General features: G+C 44.3%; 1 protein-coding gene and 1 pseudogene across 1 annotated transcript; one reads left to right on the forward strand and one right to left on the reverse strand.

Moving 5' to 3' along the window:
• Window positions 1-27687, forward strand: part of LOC123062973 (uncharacterized) — a 77815-nt pseudogene that overhangs the window by 1753 nt on the left and 48375 nt on the right.
• LOC123062971 (F-box protein At5g49610) lies at window positions 15734-17111 on the reverse strand. The gene is made up of 2 exons (XM_044486679.1): window positions 16332-17111; window positions 15734-16220 (listed from the first exon to the last, which is right to left on the reverse strand). The coding sequence occupies exons 1-2, from the start codon at window positions 17052-17054 to the stop codon at window positions 15915-15917; spliced, it is 1029 nt and encodes a 342-aa protein (XP_044342614.1). The 5' UTR covers window positions 17055-17111; the 3' UTR covers window positions 15734-15914.

The raw sequence follows: 27687 nt of genomic DNA on the forward strand, positions 1-27687 counted from the left end.
GTAAACCAGAATGAGATCCGCACCAGAGTGGTACGGTAATCCTGTTCTGGAAGTCATGTTACTAGACCATGACGAACTTGCGAACTATGAGGAAGCGATGATGAGCCCAGATTCCGCGAAATGGTTTGGGGCCATGAAATCTGAGATATGATCCATGTATGAGAACAAAGTATGGACTTTGGTTGACTTGCCCGATGATCGGCAAGCCATAGAAAATAAATGGATCTTCAAGAGGAAGACGGACGCTGATAGTAGTGTTACTATCTACAAAGCTAGAATTGTCGCAAAAGGTTTTCGACAAGTTCAAGGTGTTGACTACGATGAGATTTTCTCACTCGTATCTATGCTTAAGTCTGTTCGAATCATGTTAGCAATTGCCGCATTTTATGAAATCTGGCAAATAGATAAACAAAACTGCATTCCTTAACGGATTTACTAAAGAAGAGTTGTATACGATGCAACTAGAAGGTTTTGTCAATCCTAAAGGTGTTAACTAAATATGCAAGCTCCAGTGATCCATCTATGGACTGGTGCAAGAATCTCGGAGTTGGAATATACGCTTTGATAAGTTGATCAAAGCATACAGTTTTATACAGACTTGCGGTGAAGCCTGTATTTACAAGAAAGTGAGTGGGAGCACTACAACATTTCTGATAAGTATATGTGAATGACATATTGTTGATCGGAAATAATGTAGAATTATTCTGCAAAGCATAAAGGAGTATTTGAAAGGAGTTTTTCAAAGAAACACCTCGGTAAAGCTGCTTACATATTGAGCATCAAGATCTATAGAGATAGATCAAGACACTTGATAAGTTTTTTCAATGAGTACATACCTTGACAAGATTTTGAAGTAGTTCAAAATGGAACAGTCAAAGAAAAAGGTTTCTTGCCTGTGTTACAAGGTGTGAAGTTGAGTAAGACTCAAAGCCCGACCACGGCAGAAGATAGAAAGAGAATGAAAGTCATTCCCTATGCCTCAGTCATAGGTTCTATAAAGTATGCCATGCTGTATACCAGATCTATTGTATGCCCTACCACTGAGTTTGGCAAGGGAGTACGATAGTGATCTAGGAGTAGATCACTGGACAGCGGTCAAAATTATCCTTAGTGGAATAAGGATATGTTTCTCGATTATGGAAGTGAAAAAAAGGTTCGTCGTAAAGGGTTACGCCGATGTAAGTTTTGACACTAATCTAGATGACTCTAAGTCTCGATCTAGATACATATTGAAAGTGGGAGCAATAAGCTAGAGTAGCTCCGTGCAGAGCATTGTTGACATAGAAATTCGCAAAATACTTACGGATCTGAATGAGACAGACCCGTTGACTAAAATTATCTCACAAGCAAAACATGATCACACCTTAGTACTCTTTGGGTGTTAATCACATAGCGATGTGAACTAGATTATTGACTCTAGTAAACCCTTTGGGTGTTTATCACATAACGATGTGAACTATGGGTGTTAATCACATGGTGATGTGAACTATTGCTGTTAAATCACATGGCGATGTGAACTAGATTATTGACTCTAGTGCAAGTGGGAGACTGAAGGAAATATGCCCTAGAGGCAATAATAAAGTTATTATTTATTTCCTTATATCATGATAAATGTTTATTATTCATGCTAGAATTGTATTAACCGGAAACATAATACATGTGTGAATACATAGACAAACAGAGTGTCACTAGTATGCCTCTACTTGACTAGCTCGTTAATCAAAGATGGTTATGTTTCCTAACCATAAACAATGAGTTGTTATTTGATTAACGGGGTCACATCATTAGTTGAATGATCTGATTGACATGACCCATTCCATTAGCTTAGCCCCCGATCGTTTAGTATGTTGCTATTGCTTTCTTCATGACTTATACATGTTCCTATGACTATGAGATTATGCAACTCCCGTTTTCCGGAGGAACACTTTGGGTGCTACCAAACATCACAACGTAACTGGGTGATTATAAAGGAGCATTACAGGTGTCTCCAAAGGTAGATGTTGAGTTGGCGTATTTCGAGATTAGGATTTGTCACTCCGATTGTCGGAGAGGTATCTCTGGGCCCTCTCGGTAATGCACATCACATAAGCCTTGCAAGCATTGCAACTAATGAGTTAGTTGCGAGATGATGTATTACGGAACGAGTAAAGAGACTTGCCGGTAACGAGAATGAACTAGGTATTGGATACCGACGATCGAATCTCGGGCAAGTAACATACCGATGACAAAGGGAACAATGTATGTTGTTATGCGGTCTGACCGATAAAGATCTTCGTAGAATATGTAGGAGCCAATATGGGCATCCAGGTCCCGCTATTGGTTATTGAACGGAGACGTGTCTCGGTCATGTCTATATTGTTCTCGAACCGTAGGGTCCGCACGCTTAAGGTTTCGATGACAATTATATTATGAGTTTATGAGTTTTGATGTATCGAAGGAGTTCGGAGTCCCAGATGAGATCGGAGACATGACGAGGAGTCTCGAAATGGTCGAGACGTAAAAATCGATATATTGGACGACTATATTCGGACATCGGAATGGCTCCGAGTGATCCGAGTATTTTTCGGAGTACCGGAGAGTTACGGGAATTCGCCGGGGAGTATATGGGCCTTATTGGGCTTTAGGGGAAAGAGATAGGAGAGGTTGGGCGCCCCCCCAAGGCCTAGTCCGAATTGGACTAGGGGGAAGGGCTGCGCCCCCTCCTTCCTTCTCTCCTCTTTTCCCTTGCCTTGACTCCTACTCCTAATACATGGAAGGACTCCTAGTTGGACTAGGAAAGGGGGAATCCTACTCCCGGTGGGAGTAGGACTCCCCTAGGGCGCGCCATAGAGAGGGCCGGCCCTCCCCTCCTCCACTCCTTTATATACGGGGGCAGGGGGCACCCCATAGACACACAAGTTGATCCTCGTGATAGTTCCTTAGCCGTGTGCGGTGCCCCTGCCACCATATTCCACCTCGGTCATATCATTGTGGTGCTTAGGCGAAGCCCTGCGTCGGTGGAACATCATCATCGTCACCACGCCGTTGTGCTGACGGAACTCATCCCCGAAGCTTTGCTAGATCGGAGCCTGGGGATCGTCATCGAGTTGTACGTGTGCTAAGAACTCGGAGGTGCCGGAGTAACGGTGCTTGGATCGGTCGGATCGGGAAGAAGACGTACGACTACTTCCTCTACGTTGTGTCAACGCTTCCGTTGCGATCTACAAGGGTACGTAGATCATACTCTCCCCTCTCGTTGCTATGCATCACCATGATCTTGCATGTGCGTAGGAAATTTTTTGAAATTACTGCGTTCCCCAACAGTTGCATCATATACCACTCTTCTTTAATAAATCCATTAAGGAATGCAGTTTTGTTTATCCATTTGCCAGATTTCATAAAATGCGGCAATTGTTAACATGATTCGGACAGACTTAAGCATAGATACGAGTGAGAAACTCTCATCGTTGTCAACACCTTGAACTTGTCGAAAACCTTTTTACGACAATTCTAGCTTTGTAGATAGTAACACTACTATCAGCGTCCGTCTTCCTCTTGAAGATCCATTTAATCTCAATGGCTCACTGATCAATGGGCAAGTCAATCAAAGTCCATACTTTGTTCTCATACATGGATCTCATCTCATATTTCATGGCCTCAAGCCATTTTGCGGAATTTGGGCTCATCATCGCTTCCTCATAGTTCGTAGGCTCATCATGGTCAAGTAACATGACCTCCAGAACAGGATTACCATACCACTCTGGTGCGGATCTTACTCTGGTTTACCTACGAGGTTCGGTAGTAACTTGATCTGAAGTTACATGATCATCATCATTAGCTTCCTCACTAATTGGTGTAGTAGTAACAGGAACAGATTTCTGTGATGAACTACTTTCCAATAAGGGAGCAGGTACAGTTACCTCATCAAGTTCTACTTTCCTCCCACTCACTTCTTTCGAGAGAAACTCCTTCTCTAGAAAGGATCCCTTCTCAGCAATGAATATCTTGCCTTCGGATCTATGATAGAATGTGTACCCAACATTTTCTTTTGGGTATCCTATGAAGATGCACTTCTCCGATTTGGGTTTGAGCTTATCAGGTTGAAACTTTTTCACATAAGCATTGCAAACTCAAACTTTAAGAAAAGACAACTTAGGTTTCTTGCCAAACCATAGTTCATATGGTGTCGTCTCAACGGATTTAGATGGTGCCCTATTTAATGTGAATGTAGTTGTCTCTAATGCATAAGCCCAAAATGATAGTGGTAAATCGGTAAGAGACATCATAGATCGCACCATATCTAATAAAGTACGGTTACGATGTTCAGACACACCATTACACTTTGGTGTTCCAGGTGGCGTGAGTAGTGAAACTATTTCACATTATTTTAACTGAAGGCCAAACTCGTTAACTCAAATATTTTACTTCTGCGATCATATCATAGAAACTTTTATTTTCTTGTTACGATGATTCTCCACTTCATCTGAAATTCTTTGAACTTTTCAAATGTTTCAGACTTGTGTTTCATCAAGTAGATATACCCATATCTGCTCAAATCATCTGTGAAGGTCAGAAAATAACGATACCTGCCGCGAGCATCAACACTCATTGGACTGCATACATCAGTATGTATTATTTCCATCAAATTTGTTGCTCGCTCCATTGTTCCGGAGAACGGAGTCTTAGTCATCTTGCCCATGAGGCATGGTTCGCAAGCATCAACTGATTCATAATCAAGTGATTCCAAAAGCCCATTAGCATGGATTTTCTTCATGCGCTTTACACCAATATGACCTAACCGGCAGTGCCACAAATAAGTTGCACTATCATTATTAACTTTGATCATATCAATCTTGGAACCATTTCCAATACACATCATCACTTCACCCTTAACTAGTCTTTGTTCATTCTGCAACTCCCGTTTCGAGTTACTGTTCTTAGCAACTGAACTAGTATCAGATACTAAGGGGTTGCTATAAACATTAGTAAAGTACACATCAATAACATGTATATCCAATATACCTTTGTTCACTTTGCCATCCTTCTTATCCGCCAAATACTTGGGGCAGTTCCGCTTCCAGTGACCAGTCCCTTTGCAGTAGAAGCACTTAGTTCCAGGCTTAGGACCAGACTTGGGCTTCTTCACTTGAGCAACAACTTGCTTGCCGTTCTTCTTGAAGTTCCCCTTCTTCCCTTTTGCCCTTTTTCTTGAAACTAGTGGTCTTGTCAACCATCAACACTTGATGTTTTTCTTCATTTCTACCTTCGTCGATTTCAGCATCACGAAGAGCTTGGGAATAGTTTATGTTATCCCTTGCATGTTATAGTTCATCACAAAGTTCTACTAACTTGGTGATGGTGACTAGAGAATTCAGTCAATCACTATTTTATCTGGAAGATCAACTCCCACTTGATTCAAGCGATTGTAGTACCCAGACAATCTCAGCACATGCTCACTGCTTGAGCTATTCTCTTCCATCTTTTAGCAATAGAACTTGTTGGAGACTTCATATCTCTCAACTCGGGTATTTGCTTGAAATATTAACTTCAAGTCCTGGAACATCTCATATGGTCCATGACGTTTAAAACATCTTTGAAGTCCCGATTCTAAGCCGTTAAGCATGGTGCACTAAACTATCAAGTAGTCATCATATTGAGCTAGCCAAACGTTCATAACGTCTGCATCTGCTCCTGCAATAGGTCTGTTACCTAGCGGTGCTTCAAGGACATAATTCTTCTGTGCAGCAATGAGGATAGTCCTCAGATCACGGATCCAATCCGCATCATTGCTACTAACATCTTTCAACTTAGTTTTCTCTAGGAACATATCAAAAATAAAACATGGGAGCTAAACGCGAGCTATTGATCTTCAACATAGATATGCTAATACTACCAGGGCTAAGTTCATGATAAATTAAAGTTCAATTAATCATATTACTTAAGAACTCCCACTTAGATAGACATCCCTCTAATCTTCTAAGTGATCACATGATCTAAATCAACTAAACCATAACCGATCATCACGTGAAATGGAGTAGTTTTCAATGGTGAACATCACTATGTTGATCATATCTACTATATGATTCACGCTCGACCTTTCGGTCTTAGTGTTCCGAGGCCATATCTGCATATGCTAGGCTCGTCAAGTTTAACCTGAGTATGCTGCGTGTGCAAAAGTGGCTTGCACCCGTTGTAGATGGACGTAGAGCTTATCACACCTGATCATCACGTGGTGTCTGGGCACGACGAACTTTGGCAACGGTGCATACTCAGGGAGAACACTTTTTATCTTGAAATTTAGTGAGAGATCATCTTATAATGCTACCATCAATCAAAGCAAGATAAGATGCATAAAAGATAAACATCACATGCAATCAAAATACGTGACATGATATGGTCATCATCATCTTGTGCCTTTGATCTCCATCTCCAAAGCATCGTCATGATTTCCATCGTCACCGGCATGACACCATGATCTCCATCATCTTGATCTATATCAATGTGTCGTCACATGGTCGTCTTGCCAACTATTGCTCTTGCAACTATTGCTATCGCATAGCGATAAAGTAAAGCAATTATTTGGCGCTTGCATCTTATGCAATAAAGAAACAACCATAAGGCTTCTGCCAGTTGCTGATAACTTCAACAAAACATGATCATCTTATACAACAACTTATATCTCATCACGTATTGACCATATCACATCACAACATGCCCTGCAAAAACAAGTTAGACGTCCTCTACTTTGTTGTTGCAAGTTTTACGTGGTTGCTACGGGCTTAGCAAGAACCGTTCTTACCTACGCATCAAAACCACAACGATAGTTTGTCAAGTTGGTGTTGTTTTAACCTTCTTAAGGACTGGGCGTAGCCACACTCGGTTCAACTAAAGTTGGAGAAACTGACACCCGCTAGTCACTTGTGTGCATAGCACGGCGGTAAAACCAATCTCGCGTAAGCGTACGCGTAATGTCGGTCCGGGCCGCTTCATCCAACAATACTGTCGAACCAAAGTATGACATGCTGGTAAGCAGTATGACTTATATCGCCCACAACTCACTTGTGTTCTACTCGTGCATATGACATCTACGCATAAAACCAGGCTCGGATGCCATTGTTGAGGAACGTAGTAATCTCAAAAAAATTCCAACGCACACGCAAAATCATGGTGATGTATAGCAACGAAAGGGGAGAGTGTTGTCTACGTACCCTCATAGACTGAAAGCGGAAGCGTTAGCACAACGTGGTTGATATAGTCGTACGTCTTCACGATCCGACCGATCAAGTACCGAACGTACGGCACCTCCGAGTTCAGCACACGTTCAGCCCGATGACGTCCCTCGAACTCCGATCCAGCCGAGTGTTGAGGGAGAGTTTCGTCAGCACGACGGCGTGGTGATGATGTTGATGTTCTACCGACGCAGGGCTTCGCCTAAGCACCGCTACAGTATTATCGAGGTGGACTATGGTGGAGGGGGCACCGCACACGGCTAAGAGATCAATTATCAATTGTTGTGTCTCTAGGGTGCCCCCTGCCCCCGTATATAAAGGAGCAAGGGGGGTGTGGCCGGCCAAGGGAGAGGGCGCGCCAGGAGGAGTCCTGCTCCCACTGGGAGTAGGACTCCCCCCCTTTTCTAGTTGGATTAGGACTTGAGGGGGAAGGAGTGGAGGAGAAGGAAGGAAGGGGGGCGCCGCCCCCCTCTCCTTGTCCTATTCGGACTAGGGGGGAGGGGCGCGCGGCCAGCCCTTGCCTCCTCTCCTCTCTTCCACCTAGGCCCACTAAGGCCCATTTGATTCCCGAGGGGTTCCGGTAACCTCCCGGTACTCCGGTAAAATTCTGATTTTACCCGGAACACTTCCGATATCCAAACATAGGCTTCCAATATATCAATCTTCATGTCTCGACCATTTCGAGACTCCTCGTCATGTCCGTGATCACATCCGGGACTCTGAACAACCTTCGGTACATCAAAACATATAAACTCATAATATAACTGTCATCGTAACGTTAAACGTGCGGACCCTACGGGTTCGAGAACTATGTAGACATGACCGAGACACGTCTCCGATCAATAACCAATAGCGGAACCTGGATGCTCATATTGGCTCCTACATATTCTACGAAGATCTTTATCGGTCAGACCGCATAACAACATACGTTGGTCCCTTTGTCATCGGTATGTTACTTGCCCGAGATTCGATCGTCGGTATCTCAATACCTAGTTCAATCTCGTTATCGGCAAGTCTCTTTACTCGTTCCGTAATACATCATCCCGCAACTAACTCATTAGTTGCAATGCTTGCAAGGCTTAAGTGATGTGCATTACCGAGAGGGCCCAGAGATACCTCTTCGACAATCGGAGTGACAAATCCTAATCTCGAAATACGCCAACCCAACAAGTACCTTCGGAGACACCTGTGGAGCACCTTTATAATCACCCAGTTACGTTGTGAGTTTGGTAGCACACAAAGTGTTCCTCCGGTAAACGGGAGTTGCATAATCTCATAGTCATAGGAACATGTATAAGTCATGAAGAAAGCAATAGCAACATACTAAACGATCGTGTGCTAAGCTAACGGAATGGGTCATGTCAATCACATCATTCTCCTAATGATGTGACCCCGTTAATCAAATGACAACTCATGCCTATGGCTAGGAAACTTAACCATCTTTGATTCAACGAGCTAGTCAAGTAGAGGCATACTAGTGACATACTGTTTGTCTATGTATTCACACATGTATTATGTTTCCGGTTAATACAATTCTAGCATGAATAATAAACATTTATCATGATATAAGGAAATAAATAATAACTTTATTATTGCCTCTAGGGCATATTTCCTTCAGTATTGACATCTTGTCATGTCCTGAATAAAGTTCCCACAAAAGATAATGACACTACTCCCAATGAGCAATGGGAAAAGAAAAGAACTACACTCTCTTACTTCCGCACTTGGGGCTGTTTGGCGAAATTCAACGTGCCGATAATCAAAAAGCGCAAGTTGGGACCAAAGACAGTGGACTGTATTTTTCTTGGTTATGCCAAGCATAGCGTTGGCTATAGATTTCTAGTGGTGAAATCCGAGGTACCTGACCAGAAGGTTGATACAATTATAGGGTCTAGGGATGCTACATTCTGTGAGGATATTTTCCCCATGAGAGATATGCAAAGCAATTCTAGACGGGAATCTGATGAGACTCCTGAACCTGCTATTCCGATGGAATATTATGAACATAAAAGTGATAAGAGTTCCACGGAGGATGACGAGAAAACTCCTGTTAGGAGCAAGAGACAGAGGACTGCAAAGTCCTTTGGTGATGATTTCCTCGTGTACCTCATGGATGATGATACTCCCAGCTCCATTTCAGAAGCTTATGCATCTCCGGATGCTGACTACTGGAAGGATGCGGTCCGTAGTGAGATGGATTCCATCTTGGCTAACGGGACATGGGAGATCACTGATCGTCCTTATGGTTGTCGACCATTAGGATGTAAGTGGGTGTTCAAAAGGAAGCTTAGGCCAGATGGTACTGTTGAGAAGTACAAGGCTAGGCTTGTGGCCAAGGGTTATACCCAGAAAGAAGAAGAGGATTTCTTTGACACTTATTCACCTGTGGCTAGACTGGCAACCATTCGTGTGTTACTCGCTTTGGCTGCTTCGCATGGTCTTCTCGTTCATTAGATGGACGCTAAGACAACTTTCCTTAACGGAGAGCTAGACGAGGAAATTTACATGCAACAACCGGATGGCTTTGTAGTAAATGATCAGGAAAGAAAGGTGTGTAAGCTAGTGAAATCTTTGTATGGCCTGAAACAAGCGCCTAAGCAATGGCATGAGAAGTTCAACACTACTCTAACATCTGATGGCTTTGTTGTGAACGAAGCTGACAAATGTGTATACTATCGCTATGGTGGGGGCGAAGGAGTTATACTGTGTTTGTATGTCGATGACATACTGATATTTGGGACCCACCTTAAGGTCATTGAGGAGGTCAAGTCTTTTTTATCTCACAACTTTGAGATGAAGGACCTGGGTGTGGCTGATGTTATCATGAACATCAAGCCACTATGTTGAGAAGATTTTGAGCCGTTTCAAGCCACTATGTTGAGAAGATTTTGAGCCGTTTTGGATATTCGAACTGCAAACCTTCTGCAACACCATATGATCCTAGCGTGTGGATTCGAAAGTTCGAATGAACGGCTGTAAATCAATTGAGATATTCTCAAGTGGTTGGTTCACTGATGTACCTAGCATGTGCTACTCGCCCTGACATCTCATTTGTTGTGTGCAAACTGGGCCGATTTGTTTCCAATCCGGGAGATGTGCATTGGCATGCTGTTGAGAGAGTGATGCGTTATTTGCAAGGTACTGTGAACTATGGAATTCACTATTCTGGGTACCCGACGGTACTTGAGGGGTATAGTGATTCGAATTGGATATCTGATGCTGATGAGATGAAAGCCACAAGTGGACATGTCTTCACACTTGGTGGTGGTGCTGTTCCCTGGAAGTCTTGCAAGCAGACGATCTTAACCAGATCGACTATGGAAGCAGAACTCACAGCATTAGACACATCATGCATCGAAGCGGAATGGCTTCGAGAGTTTTTGATGGATTTGCCGGTGGTTGATAAACCAGTGCCGGCTGTCCTTATGAACTGTGACAATCAAACAGTGATTGCCAAGGCTAAGAGTTCAAAGGACAACATGAAATCCACAAAGCACATAAGAAGAAGATTGAAATCTGTCAGAAAATCAAGAAACTCCGGAGTAATAGCGTTGGATTATGTCCAGACGGCTAAGAATCTGGCAGACCCTTTTACGAAAGGGCTATCATGGATTGTGATAGAAAATGCATCGAGGGAGATGGGTATGAGACCCACGTAAGTTGCCATGGGGGTAACCCAACCTATGTGATCGGAGATCCCGTGAATTAGGACCTGGGAAAACAATCCAGCGGTCAACTGAGGAGAGTATCCTTAATTAACCCACTCCATTGGAGACGCACAATACTCTCAATTCTGTAAGGCAGACTGACTTTTGTCTTAATGTGTTCCAAAGCTTATGTAAGCAAGATGCTAACCTACAGAGCATTCTTTGGAGGAACACACCTATGTGAGCCTGACTGCTGGTCACAGTCTATGAGATTGGGTAATCTCTAGTAAGCTCATGAGAAGGTACGAAGTATGACTAATAGGCTCCACCCGTGGGGTTTAACCTTCGGCAGCCACGTATCAGCTGACAATAGGCGAAACTTCTGCACGCCAAACTGACAATTCAAGGCATAGTCCATTGTTCAGTTGTGAAGAAGTCTAATCCTGTTGCTCTAGGTGGAAGTTCAACTTAACAGTCTCCACTAAAAATTCTGGTATATCAAACATTGTTTGGAACAGTTGACAAACTTATGTGCCTCGAGATCTGGTGGGGGATTGTTGGATTATGGATGGGCTTAGGCCCATATAAGACACTAATCCCTGGTTAATCTTGAGGCCCATGTATGAGATGGCAGGTGGTGGGAAGTTTAGTCCCACCTTGCTAGTTGAGGAGAGTTGAGACCCCTTTATAAGGGCTACTCTACCACTTGCCATTGGGAGCTTGGGAAGAGGAGTAGTATACACGCGCTCCTCCTCCTCCGTCGCCCGCCTCGTCACGCCTCGTCACGACGCGCGTGCCGCGGGTTGCGGGAATGAGCCGAAGCTTATTTTTGCCGCTCAGAAACGAATTAATTAATCAGGGATTAATTAATGAGTCGCTAACATGTGGGCCACTGTCCAAGACGTTGGACTGTGGGCTGACTTGCGTTGCCGGGATTCGTCGACCCTCTTGCCAGGAGTGCGACCCTTGCCGGGACCCGATTCGTCGACTCCCTTGACGGGAGTGCGACCCTTGCCGGGAACGACTCCCTTGTCGGGAGTGGGCCGACTCGGTCGTGGGCCTCGGCAAGGCCCACGACTTTCTTCCTTACGGACTATATAAGAAGGCTCTGGCCAGTGAAGTAACCTAGTTCGGTTCACTCACTCCCTCTCGCGTGACCTAGCGTCATCTACTGTTCCTCACTCTGTGCTGCCTCCGGCGATCCCATCCCGACGACCGCGTGCACGGCTGGTCGGGAGAGCAGGTGTCTCCGGAACCCTGTCGTTTGAGATCCTGCCCGGGAGAACGGCAATAAGGTTTTTGGGGCGCGTCTCGACGCGACTGCTCCCGATCCGTCCCCAACTCCGTTCGCCTCTGCTTCCACTACTTCCTCTGCATCGACACCGTGGCCGACGCCGCCGCCGCTAAGAAGAAGGCCACGGACGACGCCGAGGCTGCTGCTGCCGCCGCCGCGTTGGCCGGATATGATCTGTTCATCCCTCGTTTACTCGTACTTATGCTAGCCGTATGTGTGCTGCTCATAGAAGGTTCAATTCTATGTTCTGTACGTGCTAGTATGCTTAGGTATCGCTATGAGATGCATACTTTTTATGCCATGCTTACTGTTTCCTCGTGGATAAGTCTAATCGGAAAAGTGCTAATATTTCCAACACCTACAGGCTACAGGTACAATACTCATGTAAAGATTTACTACATACTTCACTTTAACGGTGAAGAAGCTATGAACGGGAAGTTCAACCTGGAACTCCTGCATGTTTATCTGATCTATTCACTGTATTACACACTGACACTATGTTGGTCATGGGGAATGATATCATATCATCATAAAGAGCGGAAATACGTGTACAAAAAATAAAGGTACCTTAGCAATTTACATCAAATATACGCAGATGAGTAAATGACAATTGCTGAGTGGCATACTGGCATGGAGAAAACTCATAAACAGGTAACATGTAGATTTTTCTAAATATGAGTATTCAGCATTGAGAATAGCACTAGATAATCAATCTCTCAGAATAAAAACGGGACATAGATAAAAAGGCAAAGTCAAATTTTCAGTTCAAGAAATAGACATACGAGACAGGTAGAATGCAAAACAATTCTCCAGTTCAAGAAAACAGAGACATGAGGCAGACTAGTTCGCAAACATCTTTCAAACGCACCTGTCCTTCCACTCGGGGTGAGTGGCTCTGCTTGTCGACGGCGTGGCGTCCTCCGATCCAGGACGGAAGGCAGGGGTGCCTTCTTCGGGGGCAGAGACGGATGGGGGTCCAATTTTGGTTGGCCTAATGGAGGTGATGGAGCACGGTCTTCCTCTGTCGGCGGGCTGCTCCCTTGTCCTTGTTGCGTCGTCTGCATGATCCTGTTCGCCAAAAGCCTCGATGCTCAAGCCAACGCTTGGGCATTCGATGTTTGTTAGCGGCTCTTTTGGCATCTTGTATCTTTGCCGTTTTTTCTGTTAGTTTGTTCCTCTTCTGTACTTGGATCGATGTAGTGTAGTGGTGGTTTGCTTTATAATATAAAGCGGAGGGAAACCCTTTTTCTTAATGACTTGGCACTTTTGGTACCGAAACAAGCATTGATTTCATGCAACGACATAACAGGGAGAGCTTCTTGATCACAAGTTGATATGCATCAACAGAGAAGTGCGGGTCAAACTTGAAATTGCAGCTCATAAGAATACTGACAGTTTAGAACGTTCAGAAGCAGCACGCCATTCAAAAGCTATTAGATCAGATGAAAGGCGAAGAGCTCACAACATCACCAAAGAAGGTATGTGAAACTAAAGTTTGTTTGAGCCAAAGTCGAGTAACACCAAGATTTTTGCAGTGGAAACTGGCAACCAACTTGCCATCCATATCAATTTGAAGTAGACGCTCACCAAATTTGACCAGCACCAGCACATCACCACTGCAAGAAGTGAACACCACATTCGAATACTCGGCAAACTTTCCAAACTGCACCCTGAACTCCGCAACCGGCAATTCAACCCGGTATTTCAAGGCCCAGACCTCGCTTTTCGTAGTCCTGCGCCATCCACATATCAATGGTTGACATTGCAACATTAAAGCTGGACATGCCGAGCATCCCATCCATCTCAAACAGGGTAGCGAACGAAGGAACAACGGGGGGCGCATCTCACGGAGCGACTCATTCGCGGTGTCGAACACCATTACCACGTTGGTTCCGGTCTCATTCTGCTGTATGTTCCAATGCAGGCTACCACGGAACAGGAAGGATGGGAGGTATATTAGGTCCTCCACATCTGTGCCCTCTATGTGCCTCAGCAACGGCCGGGCAGAGCCTAATGCGAAGATGTAGCAGCCATCTGGCGAGTCAGGTGGAAATTCTCCAGGGTTCAAGGTTTGATCCCAGTACAGCAATAGACGGTACTCGCCGGTTGGGCTATACGGGTACATCGCCAAGAGAAGGAGGCCGGAAGACAGCGGGAGTGCGGCGTACTCACGAGTTGCCGGATTGCGGACGACGAAGTGGCCGGAGTTTATGCACATGGCAAGGAGGCCGTCGCAGCAGGCCTCGAGGCGGAAGCAGGCATCCAGCCGGGAGGAGGCGCGCGCAACTCTTAATAATCTCACAAATAAACAGACATTTTTTTTTCCAATTCTGGGTCCAAACAAGCGCAGATCAGCAAACAAGTAATTATGAACTACAAATTTTCTTATCCATGACTCACACGATACCCGGGATATGCGATAAAAGCAACCATGAGAGCAGTCCTTTGAAACCAAATGATTCTGACATATATTCTTCACAGCACCAGCATCATTGCAATGATTTTTTGGCAGTGACATGCAGTTGAAAACAGAGGACCAGTGTAACTTGAAAAATTAAACATAGCATATATTGCAACAGACTGGTATCAGCAGCCAAATTTCCTGTTTAAATCGAGACTTCTTACTAGAGCTTCCTGATCACAACTTTATATGCATCAGCGGAGAAGCCCGCGGGCTCGAACTTTTGATATTGCAGCTCATGATCATACTAAAAGCTAGGTCGTTTCATCATCAGCTACAACAGAACTTCGAAACATGAAACCAGTGTATATCCGCTAAATATTTAGTATGAATAAACCACTGGATGACCTTTAAGAAAGAAGAAGAAATCGATTAAAAAATCAAGTCAATTCTTCAGTTTAAAGGGAAAGGTGGGACACTGACGGATCAATTGGCAACTATTTCAAAAGCTAGCCAAAATGACTCCATAATTTTTAGAATCAGCATGCTAGCCACTTCAGCCCAAAAAGGATATTCACACAGAAACAAATTTCATGCGACCATGAAACAGTCAAAGCTTCTTGATGATAATCATCCAAGAAACTAGCCGGCACATGCTGGACCCAATTCATACGCATTGCGCCGATCACAGAAAAATAAGAACATGGTTGGCAGTTACAGAATTTAAAGGGGGACACAATCTGGGACCTGAGCCTGACCACAATAACCTACTTTCTGCTTATCAATACAGGTTTAATTTCCCCAGCCCTTAAAATGTTAGGAGATACAGTGAAGTGATAAATATAATTCCAAATGATGCAATGCAAAGGCAGAAGTGTAACAGTATCTTTCAACACCTAACCAGATGCTATGGAACCATGAAGAAGAATGAACTGCAGCAGAACATCTCACTGAAAAGTTGACTATAATGAAAAGAGGATAATCTGCCTCATTTCATCGTCAGCTAAAACAGAAAATAGAAACAGAAATCAAATGTACATTTTCTAAATATTTAATATTAAGAAGAGCACTGAGTAATTGGTAAAAAAGAAGAGCTCAATCAACGGAAAAGTTGATTCTGCGGTTAAATAAATAGAGACTTGTAAACTTAGCATAACACTCACGAGTCATGACAGCCACTCCAGCCCAAAAGGATATTCACAGAAGTACAAATTTTATGAAACCATGACAGGGTCATGACTTATTGATCATAGTTTTGCATACATCAAAATGAAACTAATCGGCTCATAGTGGACCCAAGGCATACATATTGCAGCTCATGAGAGTACTGACAGTTGGGTCGTTCAGAACCACAACCCACTCTATCAGACGAAAGGCAAAGAGTTCACAACATAACCCTCTAGTGTCGGAAAGAAGGCATGTTGAACAAGAGTTTGCTTGATCCGAAGATTTGTAGGACCAAGGCCTCTGCGACAGAAACTGGCAACCAATTTGCCATGAATGTCAACCTGAAGCAGACAGTCATCAAATTTGACCAGTAGGAGCACATCATCATCCCAAGGCACGGCCACCACATCCCAATAATCAACAGACTTTCCAAATTGCTCCTTGATCTCTGCGATCGGCAGCTCAACCCGGTATTTGAAGGTCCAGACCTCGCCTTCGTAGTCCTGCATCATCCAGATATTAACGCTTGCTGGTTCCTCACTATGACTGGAGATGCCAAGCGTGTCACCCATCTCAATCAGGTGAGAGTAGCCAGGACCAACCGGAGAGCGCACCTGCCGGAACGACTCAGCGATAGTGTCAAATGCCATCATCAGATTGCCTATGCACCAATGCAGACAACCACGAAACAGGATAGACTCGGGGGAGTGTCTCAGTTCCTTGGCCTCAGGGCACGCTATGTGCCTCGGCGGCTGGCCGGAGCCCAGTGTGAAGACGTAGGAGCCATCATGAGCTTCCGGTGCCAGATCCGTGGGGAGCAGGTATAGCAGTAGTCGGTACTCGCCAGTAGGAGGGTGAGGGTACATCCCCAGGAGCATGAAGCCATCAAGCTGCGGAAGGGGTGCCAACTGACGAGTTGCCGGGTTGCAGATGGAGAGCTTCGGCGGATACTGAACAGAAACGATGAGGAGGCCGTCGCAGCAGGCCTCGAGAAGGAAGCAGTCATGAAGACGGGAGGAGTCGTGTGCAAGTCGAGCGACGGAATGGAGCTGGTCGGCGGCGGCGACCCCTGCCCGGTGGTCGAAAGGGACGATGCTCAGGGACTCGATGTCGTCGCCGACGAAGTCGTAGCCGTAGAGGAGGTGAAGGACGGGCTGGCGGGCGTGGTGGGCGAGGAGGAAGCCGCGGGCGGAGGTGGCGCGGCGCCACACGGGGCAGACGGCGCGGCAGCGGAGGACGCATTTGGGGGGCAGGCGGAGGAGGATCTCCCAGACGGAGATCTCATCCGGGAGGCCAGGGAGGAGAGGCTTCGCTCGTTCTCCTGCGGGCTCCGCCATGGCCGCCGGCCGTGAGCTCTCGATCCGTCCCAGGAGCAGAGAAAGAGGAGTGGTATGGTAGCGACGGCGGTGGACCTAGCTAGGTCTTTCCCGAGAATATAACAGAGGCATTCGGGCTGGGCCTAGGCCGCCTCTTTGTCATTCAACCGGGCTGGGCCTAGGCCGCCTCTTTGTCATTCAACCGGGCTGGGCCTAGGCCGCCTCTTTGTCATTCAACCGGGCTGGGCCTAGGCCGCCTCTTTGTCATTCAACTGGGCTGGGCTTGGCCCACACTCGTTTACAACTGAATACTCCCCTGAAAAGAAACTCCCCTGAAAAGAAAGCGAAGGAAAAATGAAAGGAAATGGCTGTCAGCGAGGCGGCGGCGGCCGGCGGGGAGCAGCAAGCAACAGAGGAGCAGGCGTGAGGCCGGTCAGGGGGCGGCGGGTGGTCCGCTTGTCGGGATGGGATGGCGCGGCAGCGCAACGAGGCGGCTACTACATAGTGATCATGGCACTCCTGGGTGAACTCACTGGTTGTGCGATGCTCGCAAGGTGCTCGAGCAAATGCCGCGGGCTAAAAGTGTGAAGATGCTCTTGAGGTAATCGAAAGCTTTCACCATGGGCGGACGGGAGAGGTGGTGCCGGACCGGGCAGTGGATGACGTCCATGGATGCCAACCTGGGAAGATGTAATGTGAGAAACAAAGGGGAGGGGGAGGAAGTAGTACTCAATTTACGTGTGAGGTTAGTTTTCTTCGGCGAGTTCGGTATTGTAGTTCTGCCGATTATTAAGAAGTAACTCTTCTGCTCATATGATAATTCTGTAAAAGTACCGAATAGTAGTAGTTTTTAAGTTTTGTCATGGTATTTTGCTGTTTACTCCAGTTTCCATGCTAATATGCTAGTTCATTATTTGGCTGCTGATGCATTATCCATGCAGTTGCTTTTTCTCCGGTGTCCAGTTGCAATTTCAAGCACTATAGAACAGCATATCAAGTTCTTAGTTATTGTAAATAAAATAAAATAAAATAAAAACCGTACACCACTCCAAAATAGAAGGTTGCTTCTGTGCTGCTCTTAAATGTTTGAAATGTTTTTGTTTTCATTGGATCCCATGTTGAATAGTTCAATCAGATCAGATTGACAAGTCTGCAAATCTAAAGAAAACAATGCCTTTGCGAGTGGCAGGCTGTTAGTTATATCCTTGTCTGGTATTTGGCCAATCTTTTCTGCCTTTCCATTGGCTGGTCTGAAGATTCAAGATAAGAAAGCATGTTGGGCATACTCTTGCCGCCAATAAGCAGTAAGAAGCCCAGAAAAGACATTCCTGTCAACGGTCCAACATATGTCAACAGGAAGCATGCTGTTAGTTATGGCGTTCCAGCAATCATAAAGAAGTACTGAATTGCTGTCCTAATCTGACTCCTGTTGCAGATCCAACATCTGGTATTTAGCCCTGATCAGGCTCAGGCTCAACACACTGGCGCTTAGCAATATTCTGAAAAAAGTAAATATTGTTACCTTTCTGCATTGGTGTGATTTGATTTTGTTCTGTTAATTTCCGTCGGAATTTATTTTGTATTGCTGGTTTCACAGACCATGTTAGCGAGAGAGCAATCTGAGGAGGCCGCTCCACATGGGCACATTGATGGGAGGAACCGCTATCATCTTGATTTACAGTGTAATAGCCTGATTTGCATTTGACCTAACCTTTCGTTCAGCATTATGATAAGCACATTCACCCCATTGTTGGGCCCAAGTAGCCAGAAGATAAGATGGCCTCCAAGATCTGGAGGTTAGCCCTGCTCTAAGTGAAGCCATGGCCTCCAAACAGGTGGTGCGTATGAATCAAGGACAAGGGGAAACAAGCTATGCACGCAACTCCAGTGTTCAGGTATCTTCTCCTCTCTTGATTAATTCACTATAGTACTGTTTCTATGGCATGTTGATCTGCTCTATGACACTTGTCTTCTCAAAACTGTTTCATCAAGAACTTGCTCACAGTATAGCTTATGTTATACTGATATTTAAAAGAAGAATTGGGAAATTTAAGAAGCACGCCGTTTCGCTAAAAGATTAGGCTAGATTTTCTGAAGAATTATAAACCGATTGCAGTGCAGAATGCTCAGCAGAACAGGATGAAGTCCCTGCTGATAGAAACGGACACTGTTGACTTGTCTCGTAGGTTTTTTTTCTGGATTGGAGGGGATAATTCCTTTGCAATTCGATTTGTTTCTGATCGTCCATATAGATCAACTCTAGGCAGAGAAACAGGTCCATATGAACCTTGCCCTGTTTTGCTCAGCGCTAATTAGCTATTAGCATCGATGCATGATCGGTCACATGAATATAATGTCGTTTGGCTCAATCTTGTCCATGGCCCAGCCTCTCATCTCATCCATGAGCTTGTTCTGTATCCAGAGCGGCCCCTCGGCAAATCCACAGTATAGCGCCTCCAGCCGGCCGACGATCCCGAGCAGGAACTTGGACAGCTTCCGCTGCGCGCCGCCGCCCTGGTAGTTCACCAGGTTGATCTCCCTCAGGCAGGGGACCAGCAGTTGGTCAGGCAGCGTCTCCAGGAAGATGGTGCCGCCGTCGTACTTGAGATGGTGCGCGTCCAGAAACTCCTCCTCCTTATAGAGGCCGTAGCTCTCTGGCTTCTCGCGAGGCGGCGCCTTGAAGAACAGCGTGAGCACCTCCAGGTTGGGGGCGTGCCCCAGGATCCTTGACGACGGCGTTGCCGTGGGTATCGTCGTCGTGCGGCAGGGAGCCCGTGAGCTCTAGGTGGCGAAGCTTCAAGAACGCCGGGAACCGTGTGGCGAAGGCGTCGTTGTTGATGCCGGAGCCCAGGCGGGCGGACGTCAAGTGCAAATGCTCCGTGGTTTCAAAGTGGCGGAGGAACTCACCGAGGCGGGTGAGATCCTCCTCCGACGTCAGCTCCCCGCCGCACAAATCGACTCTGCATGACGAGAGGCTTCGCGGGCCATGGTGCATGGTCAGAAAGGATGGCTGCGCGGGCACGGCGCCCCTGTACTCGAAGGCGCGCAGCTCCGACGCATCGATGACGACGCTCGCCAGCCGGTGGCAACACCGCAGGGCCAGCCTGCAGAGGCGCTTGTCGAGGACGGAGAGCTCTGTCACTCTGGCGCAGGCCTCGAGCGTCAGGTCGGCGAGGAACGGGCAGCTGGAGATGAGCCGTTGAATCTTCTTGCCCGAGTCGGCAACATGGGTCAGGACCAGCGCCTTGAGGGACGGCAAGCTGGTGCCGACGGCCGGCGGGTCGAGCTTGCAGGACCCGAGGCACAGTGTGTGCAGGCGCGGCGCAGGAGAAGACAGATCGTGGAACAGTGTACAGCTTGTCCTTCTGCTGCCGTAGCCATGGTCTTTTGGGAGGAGGGGGCGTCTCCACCTCGTCGTCGGAGATGCCGTCGAGGGCGAAGCCCGCCAGGGCAGGAAAGAGCGCAAAGCTCTTTTTACCGGAACCGGGATGTACCGGTTAGTAATCCATCGTCCATTGGGTGCGTGAGGATTCGTGCAGCTGCCACGCATTATTTCCAGTTTCTGTGACACAACATCTATACCTGATCAAATACAGTGAATGGACCCCACCAAAATTATTACTTGGGCCTACCTTTGATCAGATGCATGCATGCTCCTCTCTCTCACGTACTGTAGGCCACATGCATGGCAGCAAAAGTACATGTGCAGTCTCTCTCCTCTCTTACACAACAAATCCACATTTTTTATTTTACCTTTGCTAATTTAAATCATTTATATCTTTTAAACTAAAAAATTAATTATGAAACTATTTATATATTTGAACTTTTGGCGCGAAGATCTTTAAAACAAGGCCAATCTTGAGTATATTTCGTCTAGTTTGAGTTTTGTTATTTCAATCATATTTCCACTTCAATATATATTGATAAGTGAAATCTGTTTTTGAAGCAAGTGGAATCTACCTTTCGAAACAAGTGGAATCAATTTTCTGAAATGAGTGAAATCTGTGTTTTGGAATTAGTGAAATATGTCTGCTAAATTGAGTGAAACTATTTTGTCGAAATAAGTTATATCCAACTTTTGAAACGAGTGAACTATGTTTTTCGAACGAGCGGAATCTGTTTTTTGAACACAACCAAAGATACTTTTTGGAATGAGTGAACCCAGTGTTTTGAATGAGTGAAATATGTTCGTTAAAATGAGTGAAATCACTTTTTGAAATGAGTGATTTTTTTTAAAAAAAAGATAGAAATCATTCTATTAAGCTGAGTGAAATATATTTTTTCAATTTAGTGAAATTAACCGTATTGAAATGATCTAAATATACTTTTTGGAATGAGTGAAATATGTTTGTTAAAATGACTGAAATCACTTTTGAAATGAGTGAAATCTTTTTTTATAATGATAGAAATCATTCTATTAAGCTGAGTGAAATATATTATTTCAATTTAGTGAAATCAACCGTTTTGAAATGTTTTAAATATATTTTTTGAAATGATTGAAATCACTTTTTGGAATGAGTGAAATCATTTGTTGAAATGATCAAATCATTCTATCAAACTGAGTGAAATATGTTTTTTAATTTAGTGCATTCTATTAAACTGAGTCAAATATGTTTCTTAATTTAGTGAAATCAGCTGTGTTGAACTAATTTAAATATTTTTCTTCAAATGAGTGAAATAGTTTTTTTAATGGGGATAAATCCATCTTTTGAAATGAGTGAAATCTGTTTTTTTTAACAATGATTGAAATAATTGAAATTGTATTCCAGAAATTTAATGGATTCAAACATGTGAAATTAGTGGTTCGAAATAACTGAAATAAATAGTTCTTCTGAAATAAGTGAAACATATTGAGTGAAACAAATGGATTCAAACTTGTTCAAAAAGTATCCAAAACTAAGCTTGTTCTAAAGATCTTGAAATCAGGAGTTCAAATATATAAAAAGTTTCAAAAAATAAATTTTGGTTTTAAAAATATGAGCCATCTAAATTATCAACAGGAAATTAAAAGCAATGAGTTGTATAAGAGAAAACAGACAATGTGTACGGTATTATGTGCAGAAAAAGAGATGCATGTGTCAGTATTGTCTCTTCCATGCATGGGTCCCAGGGTAAAGAAAATACAGATAAAAAGCCCAAAAAAGGAATCAAATACGATAGAGAAGGATTGAGATACATCAGAGTTGGAGCACTGCTATTGGCTAGTGGTCAAAAAACCCAAAAAAGGAATCAAGTACGATAGAGAAGGATTGAGATACATTAGAGTTGGAGCACTGCTATTGGCTAGTGGTCTCCGGTAGCTCCCGGCTCCGGTAAAAAAACTTATTCGAAGAGCGCAAAGCTCTTTTTACCAAAACCACTAATTTTTCTTCAAACGAGTGAAATAGTTTTTTAATGGGGATAAATCCATCTTTTGAAATGACTGAAATCTGCTTTTTTTAACAATGATTGAAATTGTATTTCATAAATTTAATGGATTCAAACATGTGAAATTAGTGGTTCGAAATAACTGAAATAAATAGTTCTTCTGAAATAAGTGAAACATATTGAGTGAAACAAATGGATTCAAACTTGTTCAAAAAGTATCCAAAACTAAGCTTGTTCTAAAGATCTTGAAATCAGGAGTTCAAATATATAAAAAGTTTCAAAAAATAAATTTTGGTTTTAAAAATATGAGCCATCTAAATTATCAACAGGAAATTAAAAGCAATGAGTTGTATAAGAGAAAACAGACAATGTGTACTGTACTATGTGCAGAAAAAGAGATGCATGTGTCAGTACTGTCTATTCCATGCATGGAGCACTGCTATTGGCTAGTGGTCAAAAAACCTAGAAAAGGAATCAAATACGATAGAGAAGGATTGAGACACGTCAGAGTTGGAGCACTGCTATTGGCTAGTGGTCTCCGGTAGCTCCCGGCTCCGGTAAAAAAACTTATTCGAAGAGCGCAAAGCTCTTTTTACCGAAACCACTAATTTTTCTTCAAACGAGTGAAATAGTTTTTTAATGGGGATAAATCCATCTTTTGAAATGAGTGAAATATGTTTTTTTAACAATGATTGAAATAATTGAAATTGTATTTCAGAAATTTAATGGATTCAAACATGTGAAATTAGTGGTTCGAAATAACTGAAATAAATAGTTGTTCTGAAATAAATGAAAATATTGAGTGAAACAAATGGATTCAAACTTGTTCAAAAAGTATCCAAAACTAAGCTTCTAAAGATCTTGAAATCAGGAGTTCAAATATATAAAAAGTTTTAAAAAATAAATTTTGGTTTTAAAAATATGAGCCATCTAAATTATCAATAGGAAATTAAAAGCGATGAGTTGTATAAGAGAAAACAGACAATGTGTACTGTACTATGTGCAGAAAAAAATATGCATGTGTCAGTACTGTCTCTTTCATGCATGGGTCCCAGGGTAAAGAAAATACAGATAAAAAACCCAAAAAAAGAATCAAATACGATAGAGAAGGATTGAGATACGTCAGAGTTGGAGCACTGTTATTGGCTAGTGGTGTCCGGTAGCTCCCGGCTCCGGTAAAAAAACTTATTTGAAAGAGAAGAGCGACTCGACCTCGTGGTTTCATCGTCCGAACTGCAAGCGGAGCGGCTGCTGCTGGCACGCTCGTCGTCTTGAACGCCGGCCTGGTTCTCCTCGGCCGCGCTGCGGAGGGAGTAGCCGCGGCCGCAGATTTCGTCGGCGCGGAGGCGCAGGTCGAGGTGGAGCTCTGGTCCACTCTGCTGCATGGCGTACGAGATCCACCGGTCAACCATGGAGTCGAGGTCGTTCATCCCGTCACTGTAGTCGCGGAAGGCCACGCGGAGGGAGCGCATCGGGACGGTGGCGCGGCCGCGGCGGTACCGGGCAAAAAGCACGTCGTTGACGCCGTTGGCGAGGGAGACGGTGCCTTCCGATTGCTCCAGAGAAACGGCGTGGACGCTGGCGAAGACGTCGCGCCACCGGGTGGAGAGCGTGGTCGCCCGCATGGCCTCCTTGGTGGGGAGGAAGGAGAGGATGTTGCCAAGGACGCCATCGTCGAGCTTGCTCAGGCGGTCGTCGCGCCCACCAGCGATCTGGGAGTGGCCCATCGCGGCCGGCCGGAACCCTTGCAAAAGAATCCCAGATCGATCAGGGGCCGATGAAGCGTTTATATTGTATACTACTGTATATCGGTTTTGCTGAAACTCAGCTAGCTGAGTTTTAATTATGGTCTCAATCACTTTTTTGACCGTTCGATCATCACACATCAGATTGTAGTCGCTCTAGTCTCGTACAAGGCGTAGCCCATGTGCATGAGTACTACGTACAAGTATACAAGTAGATTTTTGTTTTTTATTTGCGGAGCTGGGCTGTATGGGCTTTTCTTCTTCTTGTTCTTTACCGATTAGAAAAAGAGAAAAAAAAAGGATATGATCCAAGGATGTGAATCGTTGCTAGCTGTTTGCATTCTTCCGTGCAAGTTATTGTCAATTGTTTTCTTCTTTGAATCATGTTATTGTCATTTGTTGACCGTAGCTTCCACGGGTCAACTCTTTGTAATGATTTTTTTCCTCTCATGATTATTTGTTGTTTCTTTTTTTTTATTTCACTATATGTTGTCGAACATTATTCCACTCTTCTCCCTTTTCCTAGTTGTGTGTATTCATTTTGTTTTTAGCTTAATATTCATTTGTTACCACAGAATGAAAAAGTGATTGTTTAGTGATTTCACTATTTTTTTGTTTTTATCTTCCATTTTTTTCTTTTTTCATCTTCTAATTTATTTTTTATTCCTCATTTTTACTTAATCTTTTTTGTGTCATTTTTTGTTTTTATTCTAATGATATCAAAGTTCATGCCTCCTTCTCGGTAGAAATGTGTTTTGCATGCGTTTTTCATTCAAAAAATTTGCGTGGCCAAAGATTTTAAGTCTAGTCACAACTACGAGTTTTTCAAATTGGGTCGTAGTTGCAATCTACGAAGTCATGGTTGCAAGTGTTAGTTTTTAGATGGAGTAGCAACAGTGTGGTTTTCAAAAGTTGATCGCGAAGTTTTTTCAAATATGGCAGCGACAACAGGCTTTCAAGTTAGTGTTGTAATAGCAAGTTTTCAAATCTTGTCGCAACTGCAAGTTTTCAAGCCGGGTTGGAACTAAAAGTTTTCATATGGGCTTGTAACTTCAAGTTTTTAGATGTGGTCGCAATTGCAAGTATTCAAAGTCAAGTCGCAACTGTAAGTTTTTCAAAATTGGGTCACAACTACAAGTTTTCAAAGTCGGATCAAAACTACAAGTATTCAAAATTGGGTCGCAACTTCAAGTATTCAAAGTCGGGTCGCAACTGCAAGTTTTCAAAGTCGGGGTGCAACTGCAAGCATTCAAAGCCGGGTAGCAACTGCAGATTCTGAAACACCGGGTCGCAACTATAAGTTTTCAAAACCGGGTCGCAACGACAAGTTTTCAAAACCAGGTTGCAACGGCATGTTTTCAAAGTTGGGTGGCAACTGCAACTATTCAAAGCCGGGTCACAACTCCAAGTTTTCAAAGCCGGGCCGTAACTGCAAAATTTCAAAGTCGGGTCGCAACTGCATGTTTCCAAAGTTGGGTGGCAACTGCAAGTATTCAAAGGCAGGTAGGAACTGCAAGTTTTCAAAGGCGGGTCGCAACTGCAAGTTTTCAAAGCCAAGTCGCAACTGCATGTTTTCAAAGTTGGGTGGCAACTGCAAGTATTCAAGTGGGGTCGCAACTGCAAGTATTAAAGAAGGGGTGCAAGTGCAGGTTTTAAGGTCATGTCGCAAGTGCATGTTTTCACAGTCGGGTCGCGACTATAAGTTTTCAAGTGGAGACGCAACTGCAAATTTTCAAATCGGGTTGCAGCTGCAAGTTTTCAAGTGGAACCGTAACTGAAAGTTTTCAAGTGAGTTGGAAAAGTTTTAGGTTGCAATTGCAAGTTTTTAATGGGGTTGTAACTATTTCAAGTGGAGTCGCAACACATAGTTTTGAAGTGGATTGCAAATATTTGGGTTGCAATTGTAGTTTCAAGTGGGGTCGCAACTGCAAGTTTTTAAGTTAGGGTTGCAATTGCAAGTTTTGAAATGAGGTCGCAATTGCATGTTTCAAGTCAGGCCATACCTTTTTGAAAAAAAAAGTTGGTTATTTTTCTCTAAAATATTGTTACTACTCACTCTCTTGTAGGGTCGATTTTGCCTTCTCCTATATGGTCTTTTTCTTCACGTGATTACAGGCTCATCTAGATAGTGATTTTTGTTTGTCTGTGTACATAGCTAATATAAATCTATCCCAACCCAGTAACAATAGGAGATGGTCGGCCCAGGCAAAGAAGTAGCAACCAATTCCCCACAGACAAACTGTAAAATCCATCATATTTAAAACAATTTGATGGAATTTTTAAAAAGTAAATAATGCATGGAACAAAACCGGGATAGATCCTGTGCGTCAGAGACATCATGCTGGTGATTACTGCAGAACTGAGTAAAAACTGGAAAAAAAAACCTAAGAAAACGCTTTATTTGTAGAACGGCGAAGAAAACACTCCAAAACTTTGTTATGGCAAGTAAAAATATGCTGTACAGGTCAGCCCATTAAGATGTAAGTGCTTCTCCTTATGGACTCGTATGTTTGCGACGGGAGAACAAAAGGCCAAGCCCAAAATAACAACACGACATGTGCAAATCCTAGGGAGAAGAAAAACAAGCCAACATATATGATGATGTCATGTGAATGAGACCATAGACAAATCTCAGCTAGCTGAGTTCCAGGTGCTCCCATACTACATACTCCTGACGTTAACCGACGTTGCCTTCCTTCCCAAGTTTATTTTGTTTTGTTTTAGGACCCAGATAACTATAGGAGCCTCTATTTGTTAGTTATAAATAACTGAAAAAAAACAAATAGTTCAGTCACTTCTAATATGGACCGTTGGAACCGCCCAGAATAGATCTAGGAATTGTTCATCGTCTTCCTCCTCATGATCCCTCATCCTAACCGCCGGCTTCCACCATCCGCGGCCGGTGGGCGCTATCTCACATCCCTCTATGCCCCGCCGCACCTAGGAAGACTTCCGGCGATCCTCTACACCCCGCCCCCACCCTAAGATAGAGAATGGTGCAATTAATTCACCTTAAGATAGATAGTAGAGCTCGTAATTTTCAGATACGTGGAAAATAACAAAACCGGATAACTATGTGTCTTTTGCCTGGGGAGAACCCAGATCGAATCGTGACGCTAATGGTCGTGCGACTTTTGCTATGGGGAACCTCCAGAGTGGACCCTCTCAAAAAAACCTGACGCGACACGATCCTCAAACAAAATAGAATTGGCCACAAAAAAAGCCCATATTTTAGCACACACAAGTACCAGACTTAAAAGAAGGGCGGTGCTAGGCGCCGGCCCGTCGGCTCAACTCTCGGCCAATCGCCCCCGCCGCCCAATTCAGCCGCGAACTGCCGTTCGATTTTACCCCCTTCCCCAGTCATCTTCTTCCTTTTCCTGTCTGCTCCCGCCCCTCCCCCACTCTTCCCCCCGCCACAACTTGCCATAGGAAACAAAAAGGCTGCCGTTCATGGCGTCGTTGCTCGCGTCAGCAGGGCCGTGCGTCATCTCCGACGATGGTGGGTGCCGGTTTTGCAGCACCCCATGCCCTCTGTCGTA

Source organism: Triticum aestivum, chromosome 3A (assembly GCF_018294505.1).
Source record: "Triticum aestivum cultivar Chinese Spring chromosome 3A, IWGSC CS RefSeq v2.1, whole genome shotgun sequence".
NCBI classification, from domain to species: Eukaryota; Viridiplantae; Streptophyta; class Magnoliopsida; order Poales; family Poaceae; genus Triticum; species Triticum aestivum.